The following is a 25765-nucleotide window of genomic DNA, read 5'->3' as shown; positions in this document are numbered from 1 at the left end:
ACTTATTTAATATATATATATATTCATATTTGACTGTTTAAAATATAAATATGACTTACAGTCCTCATAACTTAGAAGAACCAGGACACTGACTGAGGTAGGGGGGTGATTCAAGAGTGTGTGTGTGGAGGGCAATCATACTCGACCCCTAATGACGGCCGATGATGATGTGTGTACTGTGTGTGGTTCAGGGTCCATAGTCCCAGGGGTTAAAGGTCAGTGATGATGGTGTGTGGTTCAGGGTTCATGGTCCATATTCCCAGGGGTTAAAGGTCAGTGATGATGGTGTGTGGTTCAGGGTCCATGGTCCATGGTCCATATTCCCAGGGGTTAAAGGCCAGTGATGATGATGTGTGTACTGTGTGTGGTTCAGGGTTAATGATCCATATTCCCAGGCGTTAAAGGTCAGTATTGATGGTGTGTGTACTGTGTGGTTCAGGGTTAATGGTCCATATTCCCAGGCGTTAAAGGTCAGTATTGATGGTGTGTGTACTGTGTGGTTCAGGGTTAATGGTCCATATTCCCAGGCGTTAAAGGTCAGTATTGATGGTGTGTGTACTGTGTGGTTCAGGGTTAATGGTCCATATTCCCAGGCGTTAAAGGTCAGTATTGATGGTGTGTGTACTGTGTGTGGTTCAGGGTTCATGGTCCATATTCCCAGGGGTTAAAGGTCAGTGATGATGGTGTGTGGTTCAGGGTCCATAGTCCCAGGGGTTAAAGGTCAGTGCCTCCAGGACTTGCGGCTGAGGACGCACACACACGCTGCGTTGATGCGTATCAGCCTCCACGCCATCTGCTCCTTGGACTTGGTGAGCGCGAGCACGTACGTGTGCGTGTTGGTGCAGTACGAGTTCCAGTGACGGCTGTCGATGCCGCGGCACCCTGCTTTAGAAATGCCTCCACTGGCCCCTCCCCTAGCCCCAGCTCCGCCCCCCGGGGGTGTGGCCACGCGGCAGGTGGTCTCGTAGAAGAACTGTCTCTTGCGGACGTTGTCTATCTTCACCTCTGGCAGAACCTCCACCTCGTTGCCGGCGATGTCTGTGGCCTTGGTCAGGTTCCCCAACCACACGCTGATGCTGTCGCACACGGAGTACTCCCCCCTGTGCATGGGCTGCCCCCCCGCCTTCCGCCTCACCCTCACTCCCCCACCCATCACCCTCCCCACTTCCTCCTCTCCCTCCTCTTCCCCCGTCCCCCCCCCCAGGCCGTGGTGAGAGGGGGGTACGTCGCTGAAGACGACGCGCGGCGAGGAGTGGTAGAGCCGCTTGCTGAACAGTTTGGTGTCCACCTCCGGGATGGAGGAGGTAGAGGGGGAGCCTGTCTCAGAGTGGCCCAGGGAAGAGATCCTGCCCTGGGGTAGAGAGGCTGGCCTGTGGGCCTGTCTGGTCCGGCTGGGTCTCTGCTGAGTCTGCTGCTCCTGCTGAGGTGACACTGAGAGGCGGGCCGCCCGCTGCTGTTTTGCTCTGCCATTGGCTACTGTGTGGTGTTCTGCGCTGTGGTTGGCTGCCACCGGGCCCAGGACACCTCCCATGTTCAGTACAGCCTGGACGCCAATCAGCAGAAGCACCAACAGCAACGACCTCATGGGCACACGTCCTGTCAACAACAACATAAACACATTCCTGTCAACAACAACAACACACCTCCTGTCAACAACAACAACACATGTCCTGTCAACAACAACACACGTCCTGTCAACAACAACACACGTCCTGTCAACAACAACATAAACACATTCCTGTCAACAACAACAACACACCTCCTGTCAACAACAACAACACATGTCCTGTCAACAACAACACACGTCCTGTCAACAACAACATAAACACATTCCTGTCAACAACAACAACACACCTCCTGTCAACAACAACAACACATGTCCTGTCAACAACAACACACCTCCTGTCAACAACAACAACACATGTCCTGTCAACAACAACACACGTCCTGTCAACAACAACACACGTCCTGTCAACAACACACGTCCTGTCAACAACAACAACACACGTCTTGTCAACAACAACAACACACGTCCTGTCAACAACAACAACACACGTCCTGTCAACAACACACGTCCTGTCAACAACAACACACGTCCTGTCAACAACACACGTCCTGTCAACAACAACATATGTCCTGTCAACAACAACAACACACGTCCTGTCAACAACACACGTCCTGTCAACAACAACAACACACGTCCTGTCAACAACAACACACGTCCTGTCAACAACACACCTCCTGTCAACAACACACGTCCTGTCAACAACACACGTCCTGTCAACAACAACAACAACACACGTCCTGTCAACAACACACGTCCTGTCAACAACAACAACACACGTCCTGTCAACAACAACAACACACGTCCTGTCAACAACAACACACGTCCTGTCAACAACACACGTCCTGTCAACAACAACAACAACACACGTCCTGTCAACAACACGCGTCCTGTCAACAACAACAACACACGTCCTGTCAACAACACACGTCCTGTCAACAACACACGTCCTGTCAACAACAACAACAACACACGTCCTGTCAACAACACACGTCCTGTCAACAACAACAACACACGTCCTGTCAACAACAACATATGTCCTGTCAACAACAACAACACACGTCCTGTCAACAACACACGTCCTGTCAACAACAACAACAACACACGTCCTGTCAACAACAACAACAACACACGTCCTGTCAACAACACACGTCCTGTCAACAACACACGTCCTGTCAACAACAACAACAACACACGTCCTGTCAACAACACACGTCCTGTCAACAACAACAACACACGTCTTGTCATCAACAACATATGTCCTGTTAACAACAACAACAACACATGTCCTGTCAACAACAACAACAACATACGTCCTGTCAACAACAACAACACACGTCTTGTCATCAACAACAACAGCAACAACATATGTCCTGTTAACAACAACAACACACGTCCTGTCAACAACACACGTCCTGTCAACAACAACAACACACGTCTTGTCATCAACAACATATGTCCTGTTAACAACAACAACAACATATGTTCCGTCAACAACAACAACACACGTCTTGTCATCAACAACATATGTCCTGTCAACAACAACAACAACACATGTCCGGTCAACAACAACAGCATCAACACACATCCTGTCAACAACAACAGCATCAACACACATCCTGTCAACAACAACAACATCAACACACATTCTGTCAACAACAACATCAACACACATCCTGTCAACAACAACAGCATCAACACACGTCCTGTCAACAACAACAGCATCAACACACGTCCTGTTAACAACAACAGCATCAACACACGTCCTGTTAACAACAACAGCATCAACACACGTCCTGTCAACAACAACAGCATCAACACACATCCTGTCAACAACAACAGCATCAACACACGTCCTGTTAACAACAACAACACAACATCCTGTCAACAAAAACAACACATTGCATGTCAACAACAACAACATCATGCCATAGCCACATGGACCTCATGGACACACGTCCTGAAACACAGACAGTTACTACGGATATCCTATAGAGATGAAGATGACCTGTTTTGGCATGGACATTGAGGACTTAGGAACTGGGTGGGACTTCCTATGGGTTGAAGAAGAATCAAACAATTCCATCCAGGTTATCAGGAAGAATCAGCCAATGAATTATATTCCTGAGCAAACATTCCATAGCTGTAGATGAATTCCATAACAGTAAATCACCAGTAAAAAAACTCCAGGTGACTGTATGCAACCTACTCATAGAAGTAGTGGAAGAAAATTGCCTACTTCAAAATGGAGATGGCCTTAATGGCGCTGCACATGCATCATAATGGGACAGATACAAAAATGTGTCATCTAGCAAAGTCTATGGGATAAGCTTAACATCCTGTGTGTGTGTACCAATTCTCATCACTAAGTAAAAACCCTTAAACGTCCAACTCACCAACCCTTAACCCACCAACCCTTAACCCACCAACCCTCCAACCCTCCAACCCTCCAACCCTTAAACCCACCAACCCTCAACCCACCAACCCTTAACTCACCAACCCTTAACCCACCAACCCTTAACCCTCCAACCCTTAAACCATCCAACCCTCCAACCCTCCAACCCTTAAACCCGCCAACCCTTAACCCACCAACCCTTAACCCACCAACCCTCCAACCCTCAAACCCTCCATCCATTAAACCCTCCAATCCTTAAACCATCCAACCTGTTTAAACACTTGAACCCTTAACCCACCAACCCATAAACCCTCCAACCTTCCAACCCATAAACCCTCCAACCTTCCAACCCATAAACCCTCCAACCTTCCAACCCATAAACCCTCCAACCTTCCAACCCTTAAACCCTCCAACCCACCAACCCTTAAACCCTCCAACCTTTTTAAACACTTGAACCCAATCCTCCAACCCTCCAACCCTTAAACCCTTAAACCCTCCAACCCTTAAACCCTCCAACCCTCCAACCCTCCAACCCTCCAACCCTCCAACCCTTAAACCCTCCAACCCTTAAACCCTCCAACCTTCCAACCCATAAACCCTCCAACCTTCCAACCCATAAACCCTCCAACCTTCCAACCCTTAAACCCTCCATCCCTCCAACCCTTAAACCCTTAAACCCTCCAACCCTTAAACCCTCCAACCCTCCAACCCTCCAACCCTCCAACCCTTAAACCCTCCAACCCTTAAACCCTCCAACCCTTAACCCTCCAACCCTTAACCCTCCAACCCTTAAACCCTCCAACCCTCCAACCCTTAACCCTCCAACCCTTAACCCTCCAACCCTTAAACCCTCCAACCCTTAACCCTCCAACCCCTAACCCTCCAACCCTCCAACCCTCCAACCCTTAACCCTCCAACCCTCCAACCCTTAACCCTCCAACCCCTAACCCTCCAACCCTTAACCCTTCAACCCTTAAACCCTCCAACCCTCCAACCCTCCAACCCTTAACCCTCCAACCCTCCAACCCTCCAACCCTCCAACCCTTAACCCTCCAACCCTCCAACCCTCAACCCTCCAACCCTTAAACCCTCCAACCCTCCAACCCTCCAACCCTTAACCCTCCAACCCTCCAACCCTCCAACCCTCCAACCCTTAACCCTCCAACCCTCCAACCCTCCAACCCTTAACCCTCCAACCCTCCAACCCTCCAACCCTCCAACCCTTAACCCTCCAACCCTCCAACCCTCCAACCCTCCAACCCTCCAACCCTCCAACCCTTAACCCACCAACCCTCCAACCCTCCAACCCTTAACCCTCCAACCCTCCAACCCTCCAACCCTCCAACCCTTAACCCTCCAACCCTCCAACCCTTAACCCTCCAACCCTTAACCCTCCAACCCTCCAACCCTTAACCCTCCAACCCTCCAACCCTCCAACCCTCCAACCCTTAACCCTCCAACCCTCCAACCCTCCAACCCTCCAACCCTCCAACCCTCCAACCCTTAACCCTCCAACCCTCCAACCCTCCAACCCTTAACCCTCCAACCCTCCAACCCTCCAACCCTCCAACCCTCCAACCCTCAACCCTCCAACCCTCCAACCCTTAACCCTCCAACCCTCCAACCCTCCAACCCTCCAACCCTTAACCCTCCCTCCAACCCTCCAACCCTCCAACCCTCCAACCCTTAACCCTCCAACCCTCCAACCCTTAACCCTCCAACCCTTAACCCTCCAACCCTCCAACCCTCCAACCCTCCAACCCTCCAACCCTCCAACCCTCCAACCCTTAACCCTCCAACCCTTAACCCTCCAACCCTCCAACCCTCCAACCCTCCAACCCTCCAACCCTCCACCCCTTAACCCTCCAACCCTTAACCCTCCAACCCTCCAACCCTTAACCCTCCAACCCTTAACCCTCCAACCCTCCAACCCTCCAACCCTCCAACCCTCCAACCCTTAACCCTCCAACCCTTAACCCTCCAACCCTCCAACCCTTAACCCTCCAACCCTCCAACCCTCCAACCCTCCAACCCTTAACCCTCCAACCCTCCAACCCTTAACCCTCCAACCCTTAACCCTCCAACCCTCCAACCCTCCAACCCTCCAACCCTCCAACCCTCCAACCCTCCAACCCTCCAACCCTTAACCCTCCAACCCTCCAACCCTTAACCCTCCAACCCTTAACCCTCCAACCCTCCAACCCTTAACCCTCCAACCCTCCAACCCTTAACCCTCCAACCCTTAACCCTCCAACCCTCCAACCCTCCAACCCTCCAACCCTTAACCCTCCAACCCTCCAACCCTCCAACCCTCCAACCCTTAACCCTCCAACCCTCCAACCCTTAACCCTCCAACCCTCCAACCCTCCAACCCTCCAACCCTTAACCCTCCAACCCTCCAACCCTAACCCTCCAACCCTTAACCCTCCAACCCTCCAACCCTCCAACCCTTAAACCCTTAACCCTCCAACCCTCCAACCCTTAACCCTCCAACCCTCCAACCCTTAACCCTCCAACCCTTAACCCTCCAACCCTCCAACCCTTAACCCTCCAACCCTCCAACCCTTAACCCTCCAACCCTTAACCCTCCAACCCTCCAACCCTCCAACCCTCCAACCCTTAACCCTCCAACCCTCCAACCCTCCAACCCTCCAACCCTTAACCCTCCAACCCTCCAACCCTCCAACCCTTCAACCCTTAAACCATCCAACCCTTAAACTCATGTGAATTTCCTTTCTTTTTCGGCTTAAGACCATAATTATAATTATGACCAACACTCACTTCTTAATTAAAACATTGTTTTTTTTTGTTTTTAATTTCCAAGGTTTTTACCCCCGGAAGGTGATTGTACCAAATGATGAAAATGTAATATATTTTTGTTTGTCTCACATAATGTATTGTCCAGAACCCAGTTTCCCCAAAACATCCAAAAGGTTAAGATCATGGTTAGAACCTCCGTAGGCACATCATTAAATCTCTGAGCTGTTTCCAAAAAAACATAGTTACTAAAGTTGCCCTTGAAAACGATCGTTATTTAAGCGACTTCCTCAAACCACTCGTAGAACCGCTAATTGTGCCTTCTGCCTGAGCACTTTATCCACTGAAGACCTCCGCTACACATAAAATCAAGCGGTCTCTCTGTGACCTCCGATTACTTCAAAATGAAGTTGACTACAATATAAAGTTGTATTATAAACAAGCAAAGGGTAAAAATATACTTTATCGAAAGATAAATACGGTTGGCTACATAGGCTGCTCAAAAAAATAAAGGGAACACTAAAATAACACATCCTAGATCTGAATGAATGAAATATTCCTATGAAATACTTTTTTCTTTACATAGTTGAATGTGCTGACAACAAAATCACACAAAAATTATCAATGGAAATTAAATTGATCAACCCATGGAGGTCTGGATTTGGAGTCCACACTACAGGCTGATCCAACTTTGGTGTAATGTCCTTAAAAAAGGTCAAAATGAGTCTCAGTAATGTGTGTGGCCTCCACGTGCCTGTATGACCTCCCTACAACGCCTGGGCTTGCTCCTGATGAGGTGGCGGATGGTCTCCTGAGGGATCTCCTCCCAAACCTGGACTAAAGCATCCGCCAACTCCTGGACAGTCTGTGGTGCAACGTGGCGTTGGTGGATGGAGCGAGACATGATGTCCCAGATGTGCTCAATTGGATTCAGGTCTGGGGAACGAGCGGGCCAGTCCATAGCATCAATGCCTTCCTCTTGCAGGAACTGCTGACACACTCCAGCCACATGAGGTCTAGCATGGTCTTGCATTAGGAGGAACCCAGGGCCAACCGCACCAGCATATGGTCTCACAAGGGGTCTGAGGTACCTAATGGCAGTCAGGCTACCTCTGGCGAGCAACATCGGAGGGCTGTGCGGCCCCCCAAAGAAATGCCACCCCACACCATGACTGACTCACCGCCAAACCGGTCATGCTGGAGGATGTTGCAGGCAGCAGAACGTTCTCCACGGCGTCTCCAGACTGTCACGTCTGTCACATGTGCTCAGTGTGAACCTGCTTTCATCTGTGAAGAGCACAGGGCAACAGTGGCGAATTTGCTAATCTTGGTGTTCTCTGTCAAATGAAAAATGTCCTGCACGGTGTTGGGCTGTAGTGGTCTGTGAAGTGGTCTGTGTGGTCACCACCTGCAGAACCACTCCTTTATTGGGGGTGTCTTGCTAATTGCCTATAATTTCCACCTGTTGTCTATTCCAGTTGCACAACAGCATGTGAAATTTATTGCCAATCAGTGTTGCTTCCTACGTGGACAGTTTGATTTATTTCACAGAAGTGTGATTGACTTGGAGTTACATTGTGTTGTTTAAGTGTTCCCTTTATGTGTTTGGAGCAGTGTATTTAAATCACATTGAAATAATTTTCATGTTCAATCAATTAGTTATATTTTGCTCATTGTAGGCTACTGTCTAATTTCATGATGTGTAGGTCTATCAACATGTGTCCTAAGCATTAGAATAAGCCGACTCAATATTTGCAGCAATGGGTGATCATTTATTTCTAGGAGCTGATCCTTCCTCGGTATCTAAGCTTAAGGCAAGATTTGAATGGAGAACGCTCATCCGAGAGCAAGGCTGCCTTTCTTTCTTTCGATCCGATCAGCATTGACACACGTTCTAACATGTTCGGGAAACGCGCGTGTGTTCTTTGGCTGTTATAGAAACTATGCATCGTTAAAACATCCGCTAAGCTTAAGTTCCATCGCTATCGGGAGATCGCCTCCTGGCTATTACATTTATGTAAAACATATGGTTTTTCCTTTTAAAGAGGGGAAGGGGGTTAAAATCAACAGCTGCTTTACATTAGGCACGCACCACAGTTCCTGTAAGAGACTGAAAGTACTGAATTAGTTGGCATTCGGAAAGGAGTCCCCCACAAATCCGGGAGAGTTCCCCCAGACCCCCATCCAGTTGTTTGGGTGTTGACGTCCACTTCCCACTAAGGGTACCTACACCAGTGTCTTTTGGTCCTGTTAGAATCAGCCATTTTTATTATTTTATTTTATATATTTAGTTATTTATACATTTTAACCCCATTTTGTTGATGCCACCCTGGACTGTAGACTATGTTCAGGACTGTTGATGCCACCCTGGACTGTAGACTATGTTCAGGACTGTTGATGCCACCCTGGACTGTAGACTATGTTCAGGACTGTTGATGCCACCCTGGACTGTAGACTATGTTCAGGACTGTTGATGCCACCCTGGACTGTAGACTATGTTCAGGACTGTTGATGCCACCCTGGACTGTAGACTATGTTCAGGACTGTTGATGCCACCCTGGACTGTAGACTATGTTCAGGACTGTTGATGCCACCCTGGACTGTAGACTATGTTCAGGACTGTTGATGCCACCCTGGACTGTAGTAAACTGGCACATCGGTCAGAATGCAAAAGAGGATCTGGAGCAGGAATCCAGGTTTAAGGGGTTATTACACACAGACACACAGAGCCATTGGGTGGCAGCGGAGTGGGGAGACGAGGGAACAGCCATTGGACGGCAGCTGAGTTGGGAGACGAGGGAACAGCCATTGGGGGGCAGCGGAGTTGGGAGACGAGGGAACAGCCATTGGGGGGCAGCGGAGTTGGGAGACGAGGGAACAGCCATTGGGGGGCAGCGGAGTTGGGAGACGAGGGAACAGCCATTGGGGGGCAGCGGAGTTGGGAGACGAGGGAACAGCCATTGGGGGCAGCGGAGTCGGGAGACGAGGGGGCAGCGGAGTGGGGAGACGAGGGAACAGCCATTGGGGGGCAGCGGAGTTGGGAGACGAGGGAACCGCCATTGGGGGGCAGCGGAATTGGGAGACGAGGGAACAGCCATTGGGCGGCAGCGGAGTTGGGAGACGAGGGGGCAGCGGAGTTGGGAGACGAGGGAACCGCCATTGGGGGGCAGCGGAGTTGGGAGACGAGGGAACCGCCATTGGGGGGCAGCGGAGTTGGGAGACGAGGGAACAGCCATTGGGGGCAGCGGAGTTGGGAGACGAGGGAACAGCCATTGGGGGGCAGCGGAGTTGGGAGACGAGGGAACAGCCATTGGGGGGCAGCGGAGTTGGGAGACGAGGGAACAGCCATTGGGCGGCAGCGGAGTTGGGAGACGAGGGGGCAGCGGAGTGGGGAGACGAGGGAACAGCCATTGGGGGGCAGCGGAGTTGGGAGACGAGGGAACAGCCATTGGGGGGCAGCGGAGTTGGGAGACGAGGGAACAGCCATTGGGCGGCAGCGGAGTTGGGAGACGAGGGGGCAGCGGAGTGGGGAGACGAGGGAACAGCCATTGGGGGGCAGCGGAGTTGGGAGACGAGGGAACAGCCATTGGGGGGCAGCGGAGTTGGGAGACGAGGGGGCAGCGGAGTGGGGAGACGAGGGAACAGCCATTGGGGGGCAGCGGAGTTGGGAGACGAGGGAACAGCCACTGGGGGGCAGCGGAGTTGGGAGACAAGGTCAAGACACCTTGATCAACTGAGTCAGGAACATAATAGAATACATTAGGCTAATGCAGTTGAAGGCATGATTCAAACTGTTGTAGTTGTCTAAATGGTGTACTGATGTAAAGCATTAAGCCATGTGGTCACCTAGATGATCATTTCAGCACCGTTTGGATTGCATCATCACGCTGTTTATTGGTAGTTTTCATACAGGCTGTTATAACCACACAGCAGCCCAGGCTGTTATAACCACACAGCAGCCCAGCCTGTTATAACCACACAGCAGCCCAGGCTGTTATAACCACACAGCAGCCCAGGCTGTTATAACCACACAGCAGCCCAGGCTGTTATAACCACACAGCAGCCCAGCCTGTTATAACCACACAGCAGCCCAGGCTGTTATAACCACACAGCAGCCCAGGCTGTTATAACCACACAGCAGCCCAGGCTGTTATAACCACACAGCAGCCCAGCCTGTTATAACCACACAGCAGCCCAGGCTGTTATAACCACACAGCAGCCCAGGCTGTTATAACTACACAGCAGCCCAGCCTGTTATAACCACACAGCAGCCCAGGCTGTTATAACCACACAGCAGCCCAGCCTGTTATAACCACACAGCAGCCCAGGCTGTTATAACCACACAGCAGCCCAGCCTGTTATAACTACACAGCAGCCCAGCCTGTTATAACCACACAGCAGCCCAGCCTGTTATAACCACACAGCAGCCCAGGCTGTTATAACCACACAGCAGCCCAGGCTGTTATAACCACACAGCAGCCCAGCCTGTTATAACCACACAGCAGCCCAGGCTGTTATAACCACACAGCAGCCCAGGCTGTTATAACCACACAGCAGCCCAGCCTGTTATAATAATAGGCTAAATTGCTATAGATTTTTTATGTCTCATGCCATTCGAAAAACAAAATGAAACCACAATTTGACTTCTGGACTGACAGAGAACGGCTCCTCAATTTCAGGATGAGAAGAGCCACCTTCCTTCACCTGTGTGGTGGTCCCTTGGCCCAATCTGACTCACCAGAACTGGCGAGTGGCTGGAATCGCCTTTCACTTACCTAACCTAAACTAAAAACTAAACCTTACCTAAACTAAAAACTAAACCTAACCTAAAAACTAATCCTAACCTAAACTAAAAACTAAACCTGTCCTAAACTAAAAACTAAACCTGTCCTAAACTAAAAACTAAACCTGTCCTAAACTAAAAACTAAACCTGTCCTAAACTAAAAACTAAACCTGTCCTAAATTAAAAACTAAACCTGTCCTAAACTAAAACTAAACCTAACCTAAACTAAAAACTAAACCTAACCTAAATTAAAAACTAAACTTAACCTAAACTAAAAACTAAACCTAACCTAAAAACTAAACCTAACCTAACCTAACCTAACCTAACCTAACCTAAACTAAAAACTAAACCTAATCTAAACTAAAAACTAAACCTAACCGAAACTAAAAACTAAACCTAACCTAAACTAAAAACTAAACTTAACCTAAACTAAAAACTAAACTAAACATTAATATGTTCTCTAGCTGCTCTTGTCATAGTTTACCTCGTTTAATGTAACAATGTAGCTTAAATCAAGAGTATTATGTATCTATTGAGTCACATGGTTGCTTTATATATCCTTATATAGAACCTAGGCTATTTTCCTATCGTCCCGATCCCACTGAAACCCAAAATCCTGACTCCTGTTTCGCTTGAAAAGTCCTAACTTTATTCTGTAATCCATTATAGGATGCATTATCAAAGCATGTCTCGACTAAGCATGTCAAAATACAACTGTAGCATTTCCCCTGCTTCTCTGCGCTGTCTCCTATTGCTGCCCAGACGAGAGCGTCGGAAGAGAATGTGTGATCAACAAACGCTATGACAGTAGATATGGGGGAAAAAAATAAAAATAAATTTGATCTCCGTTATTACACCTTTGATATTTCAACTATTTCCTCTTTTTCATCTCCCCGTTATCCATGAGCTGATCTCCTACCTGTATATATATATATATATGTATTATATGATTATATAATATAATAATCAACTAGATTTAGCATAATAGGAGATAATCTGTCATTTGGTTCAAGAAAGCTTCGCAACGTTGGTCATTTTACAGTTGCCATAACAACGTTTTGTATGATTCGACAACACTACAGACCCCTTTACATTTTCCACATTTTGTTACTTTACACACTTATTCTAAAAATGTATTATATTATTTTGTTTCATTCATCAATCGACACACAATACCCCCCATCATGTAAAAGCAAAAACAAATTTGCAAATTTATGAATTTTAAAAGATATGAAATATGTAAATGTGATAAGTATTTAGACCTTTTACTCAGTACTTTGTTGAAGGACCTTTGGTAGCGATTACAGCCTCCAGTCTTCTTGGGTATGACGCTACAAACATGGCACACCTGTATTTGGGGAGTTTCCCCCATTCTTCACTGCAGATCCTCTCAAGCTCTGTCAGGTTGGATGGGGAGCGTTGCTACACAGCTATGTTCAGGTCTCTTCAGAGATGTTCAATTGGGTTCAAATCCAGGCTCTGGCTGGGCCACTCAAGGACATTCAGAGACTTGTCCCGAAGCCACTCCTGCGTTGTCTTAGCTCTGTGCTTAGTGCCGTTGTCCTGTTGGAAGTTGAACCTTCTCCCCAGTCGGAATACTTATATAAATATATATATAATACTTATATAAATAAGTTTTTCTGTTTTTTCTGTTTTTATTTTCTAAATACCTGTTTTTACTTTGATTTAATGGGAGTATTTGTTTGCTGAGGATTTAAAAAAAATCTATTTTAGAATAAGACTTGTTTTAGAAAAAGTCAATCAAAAGTATTTTTGCTTGTTCACCAAAATATCAGGATGTGTCAAAGACAGATAAAAAATCTACAAAAATAATTCACACAGGACAGGAGAAATACTCCAGATATAACAAACTGAACCTAGCCCCCCGACTCATAAACTACTACAGCATAAATACTGGAGGCTGAGACAGGAGGGGTCAGGAGGGGTCAGGAGACACTGTGGCCCAGTCCGACGATACCCAGGGCCAACCAGGCAGGATATAACCCACCCACTTTGCCAAAGCACAGCCCACACACCACTAGAGGGATATCTTCAAACCACCAACGTACTGCCCTGAGACAAGGCCGAGTATAGACCCCACACCACTAGAGGGATATCAACAGACCCCTAACTTACTACCCTGAGACAAGGCCGAGTATAGACCCCACACCACTAGAGGGATATCAACAGACCCCTAACTTACTACCCTGAGACAAGGCCGAGTATAGACCCCACACCACTAGAGGGATATCAACAGACCCCTAACTTACTACCCTGAGACAAGGCAGAGTATAGACCCCACACCACTAGAGGAATATCAACAGACCCCTAACTTACTGCCCTGAGACCAGGCCGAGTGTAGACCCCACACCACTAGAGGGATATCAACAGACCCCTAACTTACTACCCTGAGACAAGGCCGAGTATAGACCCCACACCACTAGAGGGATATCAACAGACCCCTAACTTACTACCCTGAGACAAGGCCGAGTGTAGACCCCACACCACTAGAGGGATATCTACAGACCCCTAACTTACTGCCCTGAGACAAGGCCGAGTGTAGATCCCACACCACTAGAGGAATATCAACAGACCCCTAACTTACTACCCTGAGACAAGGCCGAGTATAGACCCCACACCACTAGAGGAATATCAACAGACCCCTAACTTACTACCCTGAGACAAGGCCGAGTATAGACCCCACACCACTAGAGGGATATCTACAGACCCCTAACTTACTACCCTGAGACAAGGCCGAGTATAGACCCCACACCACTAGAGGGATATCAACAGACCCCTAACTTACTACCCTGAGACAAGGCCGAGTATAGACCCCACACCACTAGAGGAATATCAACAGACCCCTAACTTACTACCCTGAGACAAGGCCGAGTATAGACCCCACACCACTAGAGGAATATCAACAGACCCCTAACTTACTACCCTGAGACAAGGCCGAGTATAGACCCCACACCACTAGAGGGATATCTACAGACCCCTAACTTACTACCCTGAGACAAGGCCGAGTATAGACCCCACACCACTAGAGGGATATCAACAGACCCCTAACTTACTACCCTGAGACAAGGCCGAGTATAGACCCCACACCACTAGAGGGATATCAACAGACCCCTAACTTACTACCCTGAGACAAGGCCGAGTATAGACACCACACCACTAGAGGGATATCAACAGACCCCTAACTTACTACCCTGAGACAAGGCCGAGTGTAGACCCCACACCACTAGAGGGATATCAACAGACCCCTAACTTACTACCCTGAGACAAGGCCGAGTATAGACCCCACACCACTAGAGGGATATCAACAGACCCCTAACTTACTACCCTGAGACAAGGCCGAGTATAGACACCACACCACTAGAGGGATATCAACAGACCCCTAACTTACTACCCTGAGACAAGGCCGAGTGTAGACCCCACACCACTAGAGGGATATCAACAGACCCCTATTTGGTCACCTACAAACAAGTGGGAGAACTTGCACAATTGGTGGCTGACTAAATACTTGTTTTTGCCCCACTGTATGTATATATATATATATATATATATATATATATATATATATATATATATATATATATATATATATATATATATATATATATATATATTTTTTTTTTTTTCTTCATATAACTAGACAAGTCAGTTAACAACAAATTCATATTTACAATGACGGTCTACACCGGCCAAACCCAGACGACGCTCTGTGGGACTCCTAATCACGGCCGGTTGTGATACAGCCTGGATAGCTTTGTAGCCATGCATTATACTAGGTGAGAGCAAAATTAATTTATAATCTGAGTCCCCAAGAGGTGCTTTATAGCCATGCAATATACCTCCATAACAGATATCTAGTTTTTTTTATTTTTAATATCGAGTTACATACAGCAGGTTACATATTGTTCATAATTTGGGAGGCGTTTCACAAGGTAAAATCACCAGGTAAAATCACAGAGGACGAGTTTTGGCACACCAATCTCCCGATGAGATGATGGATGATGTCAGTAGCCTTGTTGTAGTTGGTTTTACAGTTGGCTTTATATATACCAGTGTCATGACGTTGGCCTGCGGGTAGGTTTATGACAATCAGAAATACCTCTTCCCAATTTTTCCTCTCTCTACCCTACTGATGTGATATTTGCAAACCCTTCAGGTTAACATAGAGATTCTGGGAACATCAGAAGGTGGGGGGAAATTAACCATATTTTGGTAATCCGACCAGTTGAACATATGCGTTGGCACTTAATGAATATGATGTTAGTTCGGTCTGAGACATTCTCATCAATGATAGAATAACAAACTCTACAGTGGAAAGTCTACACATTGTAGTTATCGGATTCACATGGAATTGTTGTTCAATTTAAATGTTTGAATATAAAATTATTGGTGAAAGGATGAAATGTAATTTTAGCTTCCAAATGAGAGATTTGGGCTTTCATAAGGTTAGAGCTCTGCTCAATCAGTGGCCCACCCCTGTGAAGGGACATGGGTTATAAAACTATGAAACATACCCTTCTATCCCTCCACTATATAAAGCCTTGACGAAAATGTAACCTCCTGTTCCGGATACATTAGGATGACGATCCGATGTCAGAATGGTTCAGATAATAGCTGTTCCGGGTACAATAGGATGACGATCCAATGTCAGAATGGTTCAGAGAATAACTACAGAACGAAACCACCTCAGCGTGAGCTTTGGTTGAGAATGTTATGAACTTTGAACTCTTCTTCACTACAGAAGTGATACCTCTTAGCCCGTTGAGTTCGCAACAGCAGCTGCAAACGTGGGCTAGGAAAGAACAGACAGAGTATCCCGTCTACCACACAACAGACACAGAGCTGGAGACAGAGACAGGGAAGACAGACACAGAGCTGGAGACAGAGACGAGGAAGACAGACACAGAGCTGGAGCCAGAGACAGGGAAGACAGACACAGAACTGGAGACAGAGACGAGGAAGACAGACACAGAGCTGGAGCCAGAGACAGGGAAGACAGACACAGAGCTGGAGACAGAGACAGGGAAGACAGACACAGAACATGAGACAGAGACGAGGAAGACAGACACAGAACTGGAGACAGAGACAGGGAAGACAGACACCGAACTGGAGCCAGAGACAGGGAAGACAGACACAGAGCTGGAGACAGAGACAGGGAAGACAGACACAGAGCTGGAGACAGAGACAGGGAAGACAGACACAGAACTGGAGACGGAGACAGGGAAGACAGACACAGAGCTGGAGACAGAGACAGGGAAGACAGACACAGAGCTGGAGACAGAGACAGGGAAGACAGACACAGAGCTGGAGACAGAGATGAGGAAGACAGACACAGAGCTGGAGCCAGAGACAGGGAAGACAGACACAGAACTGGAGACAGAGACAGGGAAGACAGACACAGAACAGGAGACAGAGACAGGGAAGACAGACACAGAGCTGGAGCCAGATACAGGGAAGACAGACACAGAACAGGAGACAGAGACAGGGAAGACAGACACAGAGCTGGAGACGGAGACGTCTCCGTAACCTACAAAGCATTGCGTGGGCTTGCTCCTACCTATCTTTCCAATTTGGTTCTGCCGTACATAATTACACGTACCCTACGATCACATGACGCAGGCCTCCTAATTGTCCCTAGAATTTCTAAGCAAACAGCTGGAAGGCTTTCTCTTACATTTTTATGGAATGGGTCTGCCTATCCATGTGAGCGATGCAGACTCGGTCTCAACCTTTAAGTCCTTGCTGAAGACTCATCTCTTCATTGATTGAATGTAGTCTGGCACAGGTGTGCGATGGTGAACGGCAAGGGACTGGAATGACGAAACGCCCTCTCTTCCTGGCCGGCTCCCCTCTCTCCACTGGGATTCTCTGCCTCTGACTCTATTACGAAGGCTGTGTGAACTTAAGTATTTTCTCTCCGTCCGTCCGCCTGTCCGCCTGTCTGTACCTGAGCCCTAGGACCAGGCCTCAGAACTACCTGGCCTGATGACTCCTGGCTGTCCCGGTCCCCAGTCCACCTGGTCGTGCTGCTAATCCAATTTCTGCTGTTTTGCCTGTGGCTGTGGAACTCTGACCTGTTCGCCAGATGTGCTACATGTCCCAGGCATGCTGTTTCCCTCCCTCCGTCCCGCCATGTTCTGTTATAATCTCCACCCAGCACAGCCAGAAGAGGACTGGCAACCCCTCAGAGCCTGGTTCCTCTCCCCCAGCACAGCCAGAAGAGGACTGGCCACCCCTCAGAGCCTGGTTCCTCTCCCCCAGCACAGCCAGAAGAGGACTGGCCACCCCTCAGAGCCTGGTTCCTCTCTACCCAGCACAGCCAGAAGAGGACTGGCCACCCCTCAGAGCCTGGTTCCTCTCTAGGTTTCTTCCTAGAGTCTTGCCTTTCTAGCGAGTTTTTCCTAGCCACCGTGCTTCTACACCTGCATTGCTTGCTGTTTGGGGTTTTAGGCTGGGTTTCTGTACAGCACTTTGTGACATCTGCTGATGTAAAAGGGCTTTATAAATATATTTGATTTGATTCCCCTTCCTCAAGAAATCAAAACTCGACTCCTCTGATGTCAAAAAATACAGATCAGTATCCCTTCTTTCTTTTCTTTCCAAAATACTTGCGCGTGCTGTCTCAGATCAACCCCCTCTCTCTCTCTCCCCTCTCTCTCTCTCTCTCTCTCTCTCTCTCTCTCTCTCTCTCTCTCTCTCTCTCTCTCTCTCTCTCTCTCTCTCTCTCTCGCGTTCTATCTCTGATCAACTCTCTCTCTCGCTCTCGCTCTCGCTCTCAGAATGATCTTCTGGACCCTAACCAGTCGGACTTCAAGACGGCTCACTTAACCGAGACTGCGCTCCTCTGTGTCACTGCCAAAGTTGACTCTCTCTCCTCTGTTCTCATCCTCGTAGATCTATCCGATGCCTTTCGACACCATGAACCATCAGATCCTCCTCTCCACCCTCTCAGGGCTGGGTGTCTCAGACTCTATCAGATCCTCCTCTCCACCCTCTCAGGGCTGGGTGTCTCAGACTCTATCAGATCCTCCTCTCCACCCTCTCAGGGCTGGGTGTCTCAGGCTCTATCAGATCCTCCTCTCCACCCTCTCAGGGCTGGGTGTCTCAGACTCTATCAGATCCTCCTCTCCACCCTCTCAGGGCTGGGTGTCTCAGGCTCTATCAGATCCTCCTCTCCACCCTCTCAGGGCTGGGTGTCTCAGGCTCTATCAGATCCTCCTCTCCACCCTCTCAGGGCTGGGCGTCTCAGGCTCTATCAGAACCTCCTCTCCACCCTCTCAGGGCTGGGAGACTCAGTCTCTATCAGATCCTCCTCTCCACCCTCTCAGGGCTGGGCGTCTCAGGCTCTGCCTCCTCTCCACCCTCTCAGGGCTGGGCGTCTCAGGCTCTATCAGATCCTCCTCTCCACCCTCTCAGGGCTGGGCGTCTCAGGCTCTATCAGATCCTCCTCTCCACCCTCTCAGGGCTGGGTGTCTCAGGCTCTATCAGATCCTCCTCTCCACCCTCTCAGGGCTGGGCGTCTCAGGCTCTATCAGATCCTCCTCTCCACCCTCTAATGGCTGGGAGACTCAGTCTCTATCAGATCCTCCTCTCCCACCCTCTCAGGGCTGGGCGTCTCAGGCTCTGCCTCCTCTCCACCCTCTCAGGGCTGGGCGTCTCAGGCTCTATCAGATCCTCCTCTCCACCCTCTCAGGGCTGGGCGTCTCAGGCTCTATCAGATCCTCCTCTCCACCCTCTCAGGGCTGGGTGTCTCAGGCTCTATCAGATCCTCCTCTCCACCCTCTCAGGGCTGGGTGTCTCAGACTCTATCAGATCCTCCTCTCCACCCTCTCAGGGCTGGGCGTCTCAGGCTCTGCCTCCTCTCCACCCTCTCAGGGCTGGGTGTCTCAGACTCTATCAGATCCTCCTCTCCACCCTCTCAGGGCTGGGTGTCTCAGGCTCTATCAGATCCTCCTCTCCACCCTCTCAGGGCTGGGTGTCTCAGACTCTATCAGATCCTCCTCTCCACCCTCTCAGGGCTGGGTGTCTCAGACTCTATCAGATCCTCCTCTCCACCCTCTCAGGGCTGGGTGTCTCAGGCTCTATCAGATCCTCCTCTCCACCCTCTCAGGGCTGGGCGTCTCAGGCTCTGCCTCCTCTCCACCCTCTCAGGGCTGGGTGTCTCAGGCTCTATCAGATCCTCCTCTCCACCCTCTCAGGGCTGGGTGTCTCAGGCTCTATCAGATCCTCCTCTCCACCCTCTCAGGGCTGGGTGTCTCAGGCTCTATCAGATCCTCCTCTCCACCCTCTCAGGGCTGGGTGTCTCAGGCTCTATCAGATCCTCCTCTCCACCCTCTCAGGGCTGGGTGTCTCAGACTCTATCAGATCCTCCTCTCCACCCTCTCAGGGCTGGGTGTCTCAGGCTCTATCAGATCCTCCTCTCCACCCTCTCAGGGCTGGGTGTCTCAGGCTCTATCAGATCCTCCTCTCCACCCTCTCAGGGCTGGGTGTCTCAGGCTCTATCAGATCCTCCTCTCCACCCTCTCAGGGCTGGGCGTCTCAGGCTCTATCAGATCCTCCTCTCCACCCTCTCAGGGCTGGGTGTCTCAGGCTCTATCAGATCCTCCTCTCCACCCTCTCAGGGCTGGGCGTCTCAGGCTCTGCCTCCTCTCCACCCTCTCAGGGCTGGGTGTCTCAGACTCTATCAGATCCTCCTCTCCACCCTCTCAGGGCTGGGTGTCTCAGGCTCTATCAGATCCTCTCCTACCAGGTGACATGGAGAGGATCTGTGTCTGCACCATGTACTCTCACTACTGGTGTCCCCCAGGGCTCAGTTCTTGGCCCTCTCCTCTTCTCTCTATACACCAAGTCTATACACCAAGTCACTCAGCTCCGTCATATCCTCTCATGATCTCTTCTAACATTGTTACATTGTTATGAGGATGACACTCAACTATGACACCCAGATGGCGACAAGCACCTCTGGCAGATATCTCAGCTTGGATGTCGGCCCTCCACCTCAAGCTCAACCTCGACAAGATGGAGCTGTTCTTCGTCCCAGGAAAGGCATGCCCGCTCAAAGACCTCTCCATCACGGTTTACAACTCCACGGTGTTCCCCTTGGTGTGACCCTGAACCACACCCTGTCATTCTCTGCAATCATCAAAGCAGTGACTCACTCCTGCAGGTTCATGCTCTATAACATCTGTAGAGTATGACCCTACCTCACACAGGAAGTGACACATCCATAGAGTACGACCCTACCTCACACAGGAAGTGACACATCCATAGAGTACGACCATACCTCACACAGGAAGTGGAACATCCATAGAGTACGACCCTACTTCACACAGGAAGTGGAACATCCGTAGAGTACGACCCTACCTCACACAGGAAGAGGAACATCCATAGAGTACGACCCTACCTCACACAGGAAGTGGAACATCCGTAGAGAACAACCATACCTCACACAGGAAATGGAACATCTGTAGAGAACGACCCTACCTCACACAGGAAGTGGCACAGATCCTAATTCAGGCACTTGTCATCTCCTGTCTGGGCTACTGCAATTCAATGTTGGTTGGGCTCCCTGCTTGTGTCATCCAACCCCTGGGAATTATCCAGAATGCTGCATTCCGCCTGGTGTCTAACCTTTCCAAGTTCTCCCATGTGACCCTGCTCCTCCTCACACTCCACTGGCTTCTAATCAAAAGCTCGAATCCTCTACAAAACGATGGTGCTTGCCTACGGAGCAGCAAGAGGAACTGCCCATCCCTACCTTCAGGCTCTGCTCAAACCCTACACCTCAATCCGTTCTGCCACGTCTGGTTTCTTGCCCCCCCCCGACCCCAGGTTTCTCTCAGCTCAGTCCAAACTCTTCTCTGTCCTGACAACCCAATGGTATAACCCGCTTCCCCCTGAAGCTAGGACAGCAGAGTCCCTGCCCATCTTCCTGAAAACATCTGAAACCATACCTCTTCAAAGAATATCTTAAATAATCCCACATTTAATATTTATGTTGGACCTAGATAGAGTTCCTTCCTGTCCAGGGGGTGTACTGTTCATCAAGCTGCCTCACGCTACAGAAACAGGAGATGGGCTCCTGTCCTTTGGGCTGTTCTGGTTTGGACAAGGCTTAGAGGTAGAGCAGACCCTGAGAAGGAGAATAATGCACTGCTTTATATCACCATGGAAGTCCTGATGTCAAACACAGTTGCACAGTTTCTCCTTTACTTCTCTGTGTATTTTTCTGTCTCTCTTTTCCCTCCTTTGTCTAAATGCCTGACGCTGCCATCTGATTCTCTATCTATTCTCTGGTGTACTGCCCCCCCCCCCCTCATAGATTTCAAGAGATATAACGTACTCCCCCCCCCCCCCTCATAGATTTCAAGAGATATAACGTACTGCCCCCCCCCCTCATAGATTTCAAGAGATATAACGTACTGCCCCCTCATAGATTTCAAGAGATATAACGTACTCCCCCTCATAGATTTCAAGAGATATAACGTACTGCCCCCTCATAGATTTAACGTAAACAAGTGGACCCTTCTGAGCGAACGGTAGAGAATCGGAACACAACACAGATTTTATGATACTGTATTTACAATAGAGACATAAATGCCTTAAATCACATGATACTGTATTTACTATACAGACATAAAGGCCTTAAATCACATGATACTGTATTTACTAACCTGACGTAACCTGATGTCTCTAGAGTAACCTGATGTCTCTAGAGTAACCTGATGTCTCTAGTGTAACCTGATGACTCTAGTGTAACCTGATGTCTCTAGAGTAACCTGATATAACCTGATGTCTCTAGAGTAACCTGATGTATCTAGAGTAACCTGATAAAACCTGATATCTCGAGAGTAACCTGATATAACCTGATGTCTCTAGAGTAACCTGATGTCTCTAGAGTAACCTGATGTCTCTAGAGTAACCTGATATAACCTGATATCTCTAGAGTAACCTGATGTCTCTAGAGTAACCTGATGTCTCTAGTGTAACGTGATGTCTCTAGAGTAACCTGATGTAACCTGATGTCTCTAGTGTAACCTGATGTCTCTAGTGTAACGTGATGTCTCTAGAGTAACCTGATGTAACCTGATGTCTCTAGTGTAACCTGATGTCTCTAGAGTAACCTGATGTCTCTAGTGTACCCGGATGTCTCTAGAGTAACCTGATGTCTCTAGTGTAACGTGATGTCTCTAGAGTAACCTGATGTAACCTGATGTCTCTAGTGTAACCTGATGTCTCTAGAGTAACCTGATATAACCTGATGTCTCTAGAGTAACCTGATGTCTCTAGTGTAACGTGATGTCTCTAGAGTAACCTGATGTAACCTGATGTCTCTAGTGTAACCTGATGTCTCTAGAGTAACCTGATGTCTCTAGTGTACCCAGATGTCTCTAGAGTAACCTGATGTAACCTGATGACTCTAGTGTAACCTGATGTCTCTAGAGTAACCTGATGTCTCTAGTGTAACGTGATGTCTCTAGAGTAACCTGATGTAACCTGATGTCTCTAGTGTAACCTGATGTCTCTAGAGTAACCTGATGTCTCTAGTGTACCCGGATGTCTCTAGAGTAACCTGATGTAACCTGATGACTCTAGTGTAACCTGATGTCTCTAGAGTAACCTGATGTCTCTAGAGTAACCTGATATAACCTGATGTCTCTAGAGTAACCTGATGTCTCTAGTGTAACCTGATGTCTCTAGTTTAACCTGATGTCTCTAGAATAACCCGATGTAACCTGATGTCTCTAGTGTAACCTGATGTATCTGGAGTAACCTGATATAACCTGATGTCTCTAGTGTAACCTGATGTCTCTAGAGTAACCTGATGTCTCTAGTGTACCCGGATGTCTCTAGAGTAACCTGATGTAACCTGATGTCTCTAGTGTAACCTGATGTCTCTAGTGTAACCTGATGTCTCTAGTTTAACCTGATGTCTCTAGAATAACCCGATGTAACCTGATGTCTCTCGAATAACCCGATGGAACCTGATGTCTCCAGTGTATCCTGATGTCTCTCGAGTAACCTGATGTCTCTAGAGTAACCTGATGTAACCTGATGTCTCTCGTGTAACCTGATGTCTCTAGTGTATCCTGATGTCTCTAGAGTAACCTGATGTCTCTAGAGTAACCTGATGTAACCTGATGTCTCTCGTGTAACCTGATGTCTCTAGTGTAACCTGATGTCTCTAGTGTAACCTGATGTCTCTAGTTTAACCTGATGTCTCTAGAATAACCCGATGTAACCTGATGTCTCTCGAATAACCCGATGTAACCTGATGTCTCTCGAGTAACCTGATGTCTCTAGTTTAACCTGATGTCTCTAGAGTAACCTGATGTAACCTGATGTCTCTAGTGTAACCTGATGTCTCTAGAGTAACCTGATGACTCTAGTGTAACCTGATGTCTCTAGAGTAACCTGATATAACCTGATGTCTCTAGAGTAACCTGATGTCTCTAGAGTAACCAGATATAACCTGATGTCTCTAGTGTAACCTGATGTCTCTAGTGTAACCTGATGTCTCTAGAGTAAGATGATGTAACCTGATGTCTCTAGTGTAACCTGATGTCTCTAGAGTAACCTGATGTCTCTAGTGTACCCGGATGTCTCTAGAGTAACCTGATGTCTTGAGAGTAACCTGATATAACCTGATGTCTCTAGAGTAACCTGATGTCTCTAGAGTAACCTGATATAACCTGATGTCTCTAGAGTAACCTGATGTATCTGGAGTAACCTGATATAACCTGATGTCTCTAGTGTAACCTGATGTCTCTAGTGTAACCTGATGTCTCTAGTTTAACCTGATGTCTCTCGAATAACCCGATGTAACCTGATGTCTCCAGTGTATCCTGATGTTTCTCGAGTAACCTGATGTCTCTAGTGTAACCTGATGTCTCTAGAGTAACCTGATGTCTCTAGTGTAACCTGATGTCTCTAGAGTAACCTGATGTCTCTAGAGTAACCTGAAGTAACCTGATGTCTCTAGTGTAACCTGATGTCTCTAGAGTAACCTGATGTAACCTGATGTCTCTAGTGTAACCTGATGTCTCTGGAGTAACCTGATGTCTCCAGAGTAACCTGATGTCTCCAGAGTAACCTGATGTAACCTGATGTCTCTTGTGTAACCTGATGTCTCTAGTGTAACCTGATGTCTCTAGAGTAACCTGCTGTCTCTCGTGTAACCTGATGTCTCTAGTGTAACCTGATGTCTCTAGTGTAACCTGATGTCTCTAGTTTAACCTGATGTCTCTAGAATAACCCGATGTAACCTGATTTCTCTCGAATAACCCAATGTAACCTGATATCTCCAGTGTATCCTGATGTCTCTCGAGTAACCTGATGTCTGTAGTTTAACCTGATGTCTCTAGAGTAACCTGATGTAACCTGATGTCTCTAGTGTAACCTGATGTCTCTAGAGTAACCTGATGACTCTAGTGTAACCTGATGTCTCTAGAGTAACCTGATGTATCTAGAGTAACCTGATATAACCTGATGACTCTAGAGTAACCTGATGTCTCTCGAGTAACCTGATGTAACCTGATGTCTCTAGAGTAACCTGATGTCTCTAGTGTAACCTGATGTCTCTAGAGTAACCTGATGTCTCTAGTGTAACCTGATGACTCTAGAGTAACCTGATGTCTCTAGAGTAACCTGATGTCTCTAGTGTAACCTGATGTCTCTAGAGTAACCTGATGTCTCTAGTGTAACCTGATGTCTCTAGAGTAACCTGATGTATCTAGAGTAACCTGATATAACCTGATATCTCAAGAGTAACCTGATGTAACCTGATGACTCTAGTGTAACCTGATGTCTCGAGAGTAACCTGATATAACCTGATGTCTCTAGAGTAACCTGATGTCTCTAGAGTAACCTGATATAACATGATGTCTCTAGTGTAACCTGATGTCTCTAGAGTAACATTATGTAACCTGATGTCTCTAGTGTAACCTGATGTCTCTAGAGTAACCTGATGTCTCTAGTGTACCCGGATGTCTCTAGAGTAACCTGATGTCTCGAGAGTAACCTGATATAACCTGATGTCTCTAGAGTAACCTGATGTCTCTAGTGTAACCTGATGTCTCTAGAATAACCCAATGTAACCTGATGTCTCTAGTGTAACCTGATGTCTCTAGTGTAACCTGATGTCTCTAGAATAACCCGATGTAACCTGATGTCTCTAGTGTAACCTGATGTCTCTAGAGTAACCTGATGTCTCTAGTTTAACCTGATGTCTCTAGTTTAACCTGATGT

The 25765-nt window shown here is 48.1% G+C and overlaps 1 protein-coding gene across 1 annotated transcript in view; it reads right to left on the bottom strand.

Annotated features, from left to right (window-relative positions):
* Positions 1-720: 720 nt before the first annotated feature.
* The window catches only part of ngfa (nerve growth factor a (beta polypeptide)), a 98361-nt gene continuing 73316 nt past the window's right edge, over positions 721-25765 (bottom strand). The window contains exon 2 of the mRNA XM_052484306.1: positions 721-1596. Coding sequence (XP_052340266.1) covers positions 722-1585 — 864 coding nt within the window. The 5' untranslated portion in view covers positions 1586-1596 and the 3' untranslated portion in view covers position 721. The remainder of the gene's footprint in view (positions 1597-25765) is intronic.

The sequence above is a fragment of the Oncorhynchus keta genome, chromosome 28 (assembly GCF_023373465.1).
Source record: "Oncorhynchus keta strain PuntledgeMale-10-30-2019 chromosome 28, Oket_V2, whole genome shotgun sequence".
NCBI lineage: Eukaryota > Metazoa > Chordata > Actinopteri > Salmoniformes > Salmonidae > Oncorhynchus > Oncorhynchus keta.
Note: the sequence above shows the minus strand (reverse complement) of the source record. Positions and strands in the feature narration are given on the sequence as shown.